Source organism: Acyrthosiphon pisum, chromosome A1, assembly GCF_005508785.2.
Source record: "Acyrthosiphon pisum isolate AL4f chromosome A1, pea_aphid_22Mar2018_4r6ur, whole genome shotgun sequence".
Classification (NCBI taxonomy): domain Eukaryota; kingdom Metazoa; phylum Arthropoda; class Insecta; order Hemiptera; family Aphididae; genus Acyrthosiphon; species Acyrthosiphon pisum.
Window position 1 is genome coordinate 86558134 of NC_042494.1, and position 10305 is coordinate 86568438.

Here is a 10305-nt window from a genome sequence, read left to right on the forward strand (position 1 = left end):
TTTTTTTGAGACAATATTTAGACAAATCGATATGTCATTCCCTCAAAAGTATTATTCTCTATCTTTTTTGTTATGAGTAACTTAACTCTAAGATTACTTAAACACATAGAAAAAATGATTTTGCGTAAATGCATTTTGTCTATGTTGCGTGTGAGCCAGAGAGAGAAAACAAATAGTGCGCTGACAGCCTCTTATGGGCGAGCTATTGTACAGTCACCGAGATATGTACTTGTCTATATTATAATTATAGTTGTCTATAATTATGGTCATTAATAATAATAAATGTAGGTATATTATTTTACTATATAGTAAATACCTACTAATTTGTCATGATTGACGATTGTACATTAGGTACTGTAAACGGTCATCGGCGGTCACCGCCAAAGTGTTAAACTCGTGATTGCCGAGATAAGCGGTTAGCGGTGTACCATGGAACAATTATAGGTGTACGTTGATACTTGATAACTTACTGATAAGCAGTTCTTCGCAAATCATAATATTGCCGAACGCGCGGTGGTACCGAGTACCGACTACTGAATAGTACCGATCCAAAAATTGTTATTTCCGACGTTTCAGCAATATTAGATCACAACGCATTTTCCGTCTCGGCGATCGTTGGCGATCGCTAACGACCACGACGCCGTAATGATGGGTCAATTGTTTCTCGCGAGATAAAAAGTATACCCACCTGTAGCTATTATATTAATTTCATCTACTTACGGTACGCGGCCTTGTTGCTGGTAAGACGCATATTGCGAAAAATTCGCCCAATAAATAAATAGGTAGCCACTGTTCCGACATCGCTATCCGTTGATGAGTAGCCTTTGACGTGTTCCCGGTCTCGCAATACAAATCCACGACGTTGTTCGGTGTAAGTACCTACGATCTCGTCATGTGCGGTATATTTTGTTCGTTCGTTAAAGGGTCGGCGGCGTGTGGTGAGGTAAATCTACGAGCCTCCACTGCTACTGCTGCTTTTGCACAGTGGCCATTTAGTTCAAATTAGATTTTCTAGCCCCGTTTTGTCTACAGATCAGCAAGTGTAGATCGTCACTGCAGAAGAGAGGCCCGGACGTGGGTTCCACTCATCAAGTGTACGTCAACGGCTACACTGCGTTGTTCTCGGGCAACATACTGTGGACTCAAGGAGAACGTCCGACCAGTCAGCCATATGTTGATCGAAAGGGAAATATATTACTATGGAATGGCGACGCGTACAGTTGGAATTTGACGGTGAGTCGAATACGATGAATAAAATATTATATCATTGATTATAAATACTAGTATTTATAATCAATGATTATATACTCAACATATATATTATATATAAAATAATATATATACATATATTATTAAAAAGTCCTATTACCAGATGAACGCTAGTATTAAAGACAGTGATACAAAAATAATATCAGATTTTCTGTGCGAGGGAGGCAGCATGGAACTGCTTATGACTTCTGTCCACGGCCCATATTCCATTATCTATTATGACTGTGAACAACAAGTTTTGTGGGTCGGTAGAGATCCAATAGGCCGCATCAGCTTGTTATGGAATATCAGTGCGAATAAACTGATTGTCACCTCAGTTGGACACAAAGACATTGCAGATCTAGAAGAAGTACCAGCCATTGGATTGTTCAGATTTGATTTGAATGCGTGTATACTCGGTACATAAATATCTTAATATTATTTAAATAATATGTAAGTTGTCATTGATTGTTTGTTAACTTTTCAGAACCTCAATTATACCAGTGGTCACACACACGTTTTGATTGTAATTATAACATTCCAAATGAATTGCAATACTTTAAACAGACCCGTGTTCAACATGTTACAAATCCTGAAGACTCTATATTACAACAAAATGATCAATTAAACATGTCTGAGTTATTATTGCACCAAGAATTTTGTAAGAATGTCAGTAATCTGATTCACTATTTGTCTCAGTCAGTTGAAAAAAGAACAACAATCAATCCAAAGGCTTGTAAAATGTGCGAGTTCAAATGTGATCATGCAAAAATTGCTATTTTATTTTCAGGAGGTATAGATTCAGCATTACTAGCTCTATTCGCTTCCAAATATGTAGAATCTGATGAACCAATTGATTTGTTAAATGTTTCATTTGAAAGACCAGCAAACTCTGGCAATTTTGAATGCCCAGATAGACAAACATGTTTAAATACATTAGAAGAGTTAAAAACTTTGTGTCCAACTAGACGATGGAACTTAATAAAAGTAAGTGACATTTTACTAGTAAAAATGTATAATACCCATAATGAAAAAACAAACAATTACATTATATTTTTTTAATCATTGGATATATATTTAGATAGATATTTCAAGTGTTGAATTGCAACAAAAACGTTTTGACACTATACGCCATCTCATTTATCCTTTAAAAACCGTCCTAGATGATAGCCTTGGTTGTTCCTTATGGTTTGCCTCTCGAGGACTTGGCAAATGTAATGGAAAATCTTATAAAACCCCTGCCCGAGTAAGTAATTTAAATATAATATGTTTAAATATCATAATATTATACTAGTTTAAATAGTTTGATGTGTACTTAGTTTTTTATTGCCTTATAACTTATAGTCAAATTATTACATTTATCTAAATATAATATATATTTAAGATAGGTTATTGGAAACACTATGTAGTTCAGTCTTGAAACTTCTAATTTGAACTTTCTAACTTTTAATTCTTATTAGGCTTCAACTAATTAACATTTTTAAGGTTAGTAGAAGTATATATTATATTTCTTAGTTGATTTACTAATAATAATTTATTAAATTATTACTTTATTTAGAGAGTGCAACGGGGAAATTAGTCATCTGTCTTATATATGTGTAATATTGCAAGACTATTCTGTACTTTACTCTAGAGACGTATCCTGAGCAGTTTAGGGAGTTGTATCCCCCTCCCTCCCCCCAGAAAACTGTTAAATAATAAAAAAAAATTTCATTAATAAATCAATTTTAAATAAGTTGTCAACAATTAATTTTAAAGCTCGGTACAATTGAAAATATGAACTAGATTAAATAACACTCCTCACACACACTATTCTATTACCACTATTAGAATATTTTGTGTATGGTAAACATGATTCAGGATGATTATAGACTACCATCAATAATTAAATCTCAATGTATCAATTACTATTAAGGTACTCTAATCTAAGAGTACCCACCTAATATGAACAAAAAAATTAATTATAATCATACATTTAGAAATTCTGAATTCCGATAATTATTTGTCCAAAATCTAATTAAAATTAGAATTAATCAACAAACATCTTAAAATTATAAAATTAATCTTATTTTTATGGTGATAGTTCATAAAAAATATTTTTTGTTAAAAGTTTCATAGTGAAACTAAAATATTTTCATACTGATTACAATATTTAAATAACTAGATATTGTTCAATGTTCATTATATAATTTAAATTACGCAGGTGTTATTGTCTGGAATGGGTGCAGATGAGCTATTGGGCGGGTATACAAGGTATAGAAAAATTCTGCAGCGACATGGTTGGCAGTCACTGAATGAAGAATTAGATAAAGATTTTTCCAAAATACCATCACGTAATCTAGGTCGAGATAACCGTGTGTGTTGTGACCATGGTCGTCAGTTACGTACACCATATTTAGATGAAAATTTTGTAGAATTTATTAGAGGACTTTCACCGTGGCAACGGTTATATATATTTAATTACATATATAATAGTTGGAAATTTATTATTTTTACTAATGAAAATATTTTAGATGCTGGCCAAAAGAACCTTACCCGATCAACTTGGGTGAAAAGCTATTGTTACGATTAGCAGCGTTCAAAATGGGACTTATAAATGCAGCCTGCTTACCAAAACGAGCTCTACAATTTGGCTCAAGAATAGCCAATAAAAAAGAAAATGGTAGTGATTTAAGTGATAGATTATAAATTTATAAATAATAAATATTAATTTTATTTTTTAAACACTTAATCTCATTATTTGTTTATACACTTATATATACTTACCAAGAAAATTATTAATTTTAAATTAATCAAATTATTTTTCCATAGAATCAAAAAATAAAAAATAATTTACAATTGAAACTACTTATAATAATACTTAGACGGTTAGACCTTATATATTAAAATATCATTAATTGTCCAATGGCTGACTAAAGATATTCTATCGAATGAAGTTTTGTCTTCATGTATTTCTCGAATAGTGAATACTTGCAATTTATTTTTTCCTTTTACATGACCAGTACACCTATTAATAAATTCAAGGTACATTTTCAATGTCAATGTGTGATATAACTATTTAAACCATCTGCAGTAATATCAGTTTAGCTTAAGTTTATTTTTGTTTTTATCATATAATATTAAATATATTATATTATATTATGATAAATAAAATATAAATAACACTCACAATACTAATGTTCCTTTAGATATATTAGGCATTTTTCTATCTATTTCATAAAATACACATACTATTCCAGATTTTTTCTGTTCGCTGCGCAAACAAAATATTTTTTCGCATTTATTGCTGCCAGTTTTTACCAAATCCATAACTCCTATAACTAAAATATTTTAATATCCATTCCGAAAAATATTAGAAACTACAGAGTAATTATTTTTCAAATTCTAATTAATATTAATATTAATACACTAACCAAGATGTATATATAATATATTATAGGTATGGGAAAGATTTTAAAACAATGAATAATAATAAGGAGTACCGAATACTTGGTAAATAATTTTAGTTGGTTCCAAAAACGATAACAATCGGCACCAACGCGCCACTTGTTTAACACTTCCAACCAAAAGCTTCTTGCCCTCGTTGATAACTGCTTTGGATTCATCATTAGGCTTGTTGCTATGATTGTGAACAGTGCTGGGAGTGGAAAATGCCAATCTACATATTTAAAAAAATTATTTTCCAAACTAAAAAATGGATTAGCAAAACCTAACACCAAAAAAGGGGTAAAATTGTATTCTTTGCAAACCAGCACTAAAACAATCTACCTATTAAATTAATATAAAATGCTGTGTGTTATTCACATAAGAAACAAGAAATGTAATTACAAATCTAAACATTTTAGCTTTATTATATTATTTCAAAAATATATTATGTAACATGTGGACTTATATTATATTCACCCAATTATTCATTTCATATATTCAGTTGACAGTCACAAAAGAAATTTTTTTATATTATTATAATTCCCATTTTTAAAGCAATGCCTATCTACATGTTTCAGTAGAAAATAAAAATAATAATTATCAGTCTCTTAATTAGCGGTTCAGAGTGTCCAGATGTATGTATCGATTATTGTCTACAGTGACTCTACACTGTCTAGTTCACACTCCACAGATATTTTATAATACAATAGTTTATTATGTATTTTATCTGTGCACTGCATCTGCACTAGGCAAAGAACAAGCGTGAATATATATAATATAAATAAATAATATAAACAAAATTTAATACAAATAACAAGTTATTCTAGGTTGTAAACTAGGTAGTCTAAACCATAGAAAAGATAATAAGCTATTATTAAAAATTGTAAAATTCATTAGGTATAATATTATGAACAAAATTTAAATCCCCATTTTAATAAAAATTATTTCGGGCATTAGTTTGTGCTATCCTCCGTCTAAGTAAAAAAAACATTTGGTGAACGCAAAAGAAGAATAAAAAATAGTGGTGTAAAACAGCTCCGTCCCCCTGCGACTCCTCCCAATTCGAGCACTGTAAGGAGGCACAACAACAGATAGGTTGACAAAAAACTAAATAATCGATCATCAATACAAAAGTCGTTGGAAAATGTAATTACTCGGTCATCGGTTGAGGTCCCAAGCTTCGGCCGTATGGATGATGATGGTTGCTAGAACTCGGACCGCCACTAATTGAAGAATCCATCATCTCGGTATGCGTTCTAAGTCGAGTCTCGGTCCTCGGAGAGTGTAAATATACGTTCTCGCGGACGACAAAGACTTAAAAAGTTAAAACCGATATACATATGGCTGTGTCAAGGTAATACTAATATACTATTTTAATTTAATTATAATATCGTGAATTCGTAGAACCCATGGCTAAATAAATAAGCCGTGGTAAAACGCCGCCACGCCGTTGAATTATTGGTAACTGTAAACTGGTAATTACCATCCCCAATATTAAACGTACAATAACACAACTTGGTATGAATTTAATACATTAATCTAATATATATATATTTAATAGATATTTTTGTTATTTGGTTTTTTCTTTTGAATAGTTAACAATATTATAAATTATAAAACTATAGTTGAATTTCTATTTTCATTTTTCGCTATTCAATGTAAGATCACACAAAATGTAAAGTCTGTTCAGCTACTTTGAAATGTCGTGGTTATAACACGGAAATATGTAATAGATAATTTATTCTATGGTAATAATGTTGAAGGCGAGGACATTTGAAATTCATATTTGGCGCGTACAGCCCGAAGGTTGATCTTGACGTGCGCTTTACCATGCAAACCATGGTCTTAGTTATAGAAGACCGTGGTTTAAACTGTCCGCGGGCGGCAACTTACTATCATGATAACTGATAAGATGACCGCCGAGAATCGTGATACAAAATAGTGAAAATGCTACAAATATATTTCGACAATTATTCTCGAATTCTCGTATAAATACTCTTGAACTAGAATTATTTTATATTTGTTCCGTTTTTGTGGTCAGTTGTCCTATTTCCGCAGTTCTGCGATAAACGGTTTGAGGACTCTCGGTGTTTCTCGTTTTGTCAGCGCCGGAAATAAAATCAAGTTCTATTAACCCTTTCTTCATTTCAAATTATGTAATCTAAAGAATTTGGCGGTTCGATGATCAAAAGCTGCAAAAGTGTTGTTCCTGTCGACATCTGCCCGCCAGATTGCCGAGGACCGTTAAATGTTGAACGGCGTAGATTGTAGGCCCTCCGACTAGATTTAGGATAAGTGAGCTGAAGGAGTCAATTTGCGCTCGATCCAGAGTGGATCCATATTGGAAGACTGTATGTTTTCCAAGGCTCTCAAGTAGTGACTAACCTACTAACTATAATATATAGTAAGATTATATTCCTAGTTTCTATGTTATTCGGCACTTGGTATTTATCTCCACCTATTATCCAGGATCAGGGCTTACAGACCTATCTAACTCCCAAAATGTAGTAGTTATGTACTTTTTTTTTGTTATTACCTTATATTATTAATAGCTAAAGAAAAGGTGCCGTACATCTAAGATGGATCAAATGTTACCGAGCCCGGGGTTCAGTATTCCAAGTATTGGAACCCCAGTACATCAACCAGAAGAAGATCAGCAGATTATGCAAATGCCACCGCTACAACCACAAGGTCTAGCCATGAGTACCAGTAGTCTGCCGTCTCAACAACAGTCGATGAATAAAATATATCAGACAAACAACATGGGTTACGCCACACCACACAGCATGATGCATTCACAAACACCTGTAACAACTTATTTAAACAATAGTATTATTTTTTAACCAAATATTAATCCCTGGTTTCCTATTTAGGTACATCAAAGTATGCCGTCATTGACGTCCATCAGTTCATCCTCTTCGACTGTCCCAGCACTACAAACTATTCAAAACCCAGCAACGCCTGCACCGATGACACCTATGACACCAGCTTCTGCTGATCCCGGAATTGTACCTCAACTCCAGTGGGTCATTGTTTTTTATTTAAGTGCTTATTTACATAATTTTATGTTCTAATTTTTATTTTAAGGAATATAGTGTCAACAGTAAATCTTGGATGTCGGCTTGACCTGAAAACTATTGCTTTACATGCACGTAATGCTGAATTTAACCCAAAACGATTTGCTGCTGTCATAATGAGAATACGTGAACCACGTACAACAGCACTAATCTTTAGTTCTGGTAAAATGGTGTGTACTGGTGCAAAAAGTGAAGAAGATTCCAGACTGGCAGCGAGGAAATATGCTAGGATCATTCAAAAACTCAGCTTTCCCGTGAGTCTTGCTAAAGTCTTGGATAAAATATTATTATGTTTATTTATATTTGTATTTACTATTTAACCATTTTTTATAATTAGGCCAAGTTTTTAGACTTTAAAATTCAAAACATGGTTGGCAGTTGTGATGTGAAGTTTCCTATACGTCTTGAGGGATTGGTACTCACTCACGGCCAGTTTAGCAGGTAGTTTATTCTGCTATGTTAAGTTTTGTAATTTTAGTATATTTAGGACTCATAAAATGTTTATTTTTTAGTTATGAACCAGAACTTTTTCCTGGACTTATTTACAGAATGGTGAAACCGCGTATTGTATTACTGATTTTTGTTTCTGGAAAAGTTGTACTGACAGGTAACTTATTATTGTAACTTACACAAAAACTACTTATATACTTTTTACTAATTATTGTTATTGATCTTAAAGGACCACATATAATAAAAATTAAGTTTGTTTAATTTGAAAGAATGTTCAATTCTAAGAAATATGGTATATGTTTAACGTTTCTACTCATACTATTCAATGAGTTATAGCTTTATGAGGATTTGAACAGATGCTTGACATCATTGGGCCGGGCTTGCCGTAACTGCCTATCTTTACATACAAAAGTGGCTTGCTTCAAATAATAATTTACATTTTAATTACATGTGTTTTTATTCACTAAGATGTTACTGGGACCAGAATTTGTCTATAGACCTAAAGTGCTTAGTTTTTTTTTTAAATATTTAAAATCTTATAATAAAAATCTTCGTTACATATGCCTCTGTAGCTGCAGCAGTCATTTATCGCAAAATTACATAGCACTACTAGCTAATATCTTATTTAGTATTTTTAATATTTCAAGAAACTAAAGGTTAAACTTCTGATACTTCTATATTAAGCACAAACAGCTACACATTTATACGGAAATCAACCATAAAAAATAAAATTGTTAGATGGATAAATCATTCCGTTAAATGAGCATCTTCTATACCTATAAAATAAACAGTTATTTTGAGCACGGCCCAATGACGTCACCCAGTTATTCTAAATACCTTAATATCTCCTTGAATAATATTTATTTTTTTTTACATTTCATTTTTATCAAATTTTTTGTAATAGTTCTAACTAAAATAGTTTAATATTTAATAACAAATTGATGAAAAAAATGTTTTTGGAATTGTGCACTCTTTTAACTAAATCATAATTGGTTACTAAAACTTTTTTATTACTTTTAATAATAAACTATGGTATTAAATATTATCTGTTAACTTTATTTGTGTTATTTAACCTTAATAATATTACGATTTCAGGTGCTAAAGTACGCCAAGAAATTTATGATGCCTATGATAATATTTATCCAATATTGAAAAGCTTTAAAAAAAACTAAATTATTATGTATACAGTGTTTATTTAAATGTATGTATTATTATTTATTATTAATGTTTAAGAATTTAATTTTATCTTGACATATTTAATTTAAAGTTAAGTTATTTTACTGTACAAAAACGTAGATTATTTTTGCTGGATATTTTCATATTTATTATAAAATATAATAAAAAAAATCGAAGCTAAATTAGATCATGAGACCTCAGAGTGCCACTAAAAATATTTATAAATATTCATTGAATTTATTATGCTATTCATTCAAGTATTCAACATATATGGCTATATTACTACTTTCCATAAATGTAATAACTTAGATTTAATTTTCCTCAAAAAGTCATAATAATTGTATACAAATAAAATTGATTATCCATAGAAATTAATTTATTGATTTTATTTAAGCTATAATCTAAAGTTAATAAATAATAATCAATAAAGCGTATCAATTCTAAATTAGAATATTATACTATTTATATGCACTTTATTTTTCCAATAAAATGTTAACCTCCATTTTATATTATTGTGAGTTCTAACTGTATATGATATATTTTGTATTGTATGTTCTTCGCCACCCTGCACATATTATTTTTTAACCATTTTTCGCCATCCCCTAAAATCAAAACCACAAAGTTTTTTCAGAGAATATTTAGCTATTTTTAATAAAAAAAAAAGTAGAAATCTTTTACCATTTATTTTTCTTCTCCTTTAGTTCTAAGGTGTTAGAAAATCTTTTTCAATTGTTCTCTCAATTGCCTACTTTTTCCAATTACAACAAATTGTATAATAAGTTTCTTAAAGTAAACAAACTGAAACAATTATAGAAAAACCAGTTTATCGAGAACTAAAGTCATATATACATTTATGTTGCAATTCAAAAATGATTAACCTCATTATTAACCTACTGTACAATCAAAATGTTTTCCTAATATTTAAATT

At 30.8% G+C, this 10305-nt stretch overlaps 3 protein-coding genes across 4 annotated transcripts; 2 read left to right on the top strand and 1 right to left on the bottom strand.

Annotated features, from left to right (window-relative positions):
• Positions 1 to 484: 484 nt before the first annotated feature.
• On the top strand, positions 485 to 3972 carry LOC100161762 (asparagine synthetase domain-containing protein 1). 2 transcript variants are annotated; one of them, XM_008186791.3, is made up of 7 exons: positions 485 to 943; positions 1033 to 1233; positions 1361 to 1667; positions 1736 to 2235; positions 2330 to 2494; positions 3452 to 3693; positions 3762 to 3972. In XM_008186791.3, the coding sequence occupies exons 1-7, from the start codon at positions 893 to 895 to the stop codon at positions 3934 to 3936; spliced, it is 1641 nt and encodes a 546-aa protein (XP_008185013.1). In that variant the 5' UTR covers positions 485 to 892; the 3' UTR covers positions 3937 to 3972. The 2 variants fall into 2 exon arrangements, with proteins under 2 accessions (XP_008185013.1, XP_001949447.1); XM_001949412.5 differs by having other exon boundaries at positions 486 to 943; positions 1373 to 1667.
• Positions 3973 to 4071: 99 nt separating this feature from the next.
• LOC100573365 (spermatogenesis-associated protein 22-like) lies at positions 4072 to 6173 on the bottom strand. Its single transcript, XM_016806014.2, has 4 exons — positions 5829 to 6173; positions 4731 to 4906; positions 4418 to 4562; positions 4072 to 4255 (listed from the first exon to the last, which is right to left on the bottom strand). The coding sequence occupies exons 1-4, from the start codon at positions 5915 to 5917 to the stop codon at positions 4117 to 4119; spliced, it is 549 nt and encodes a 182-aa protein (XP_016661503.1). The 5' UTR covers positions 5918 to 6173; the 3' UTR covers positions 4072 to 4116.
• A 420-nt stretch (positions 6174 to 6593) lies between these two features.
• LOC100160330 (TATA-box-binding protein) lies at positions 6594 to 9884 on the top strand. The gene is made up of 7 exons (XM_001949555.5): positions 6594 to 7078; positions 7227 to 7481; positions 7548 to 7696; positions 7762 to 8005; positions 8089 to 8192; positions 8264 to 8358; positions 9297 to 9884. The coding sequence occupies exons 2-7, from the start codon at positions 7254 to 7256 to the stop codon at positions 9371 to 9373; spliced, it is 897 nt and encodes a 298-aa protein (XP_001949590.1). The 5' UTR covers positions 6594 to 7078; positions 7227 to 7253; the 3' UTR covers positions 9374 to 9884.
• Positions 9885 to 10305: the final 421 nt, after the last annotated feature.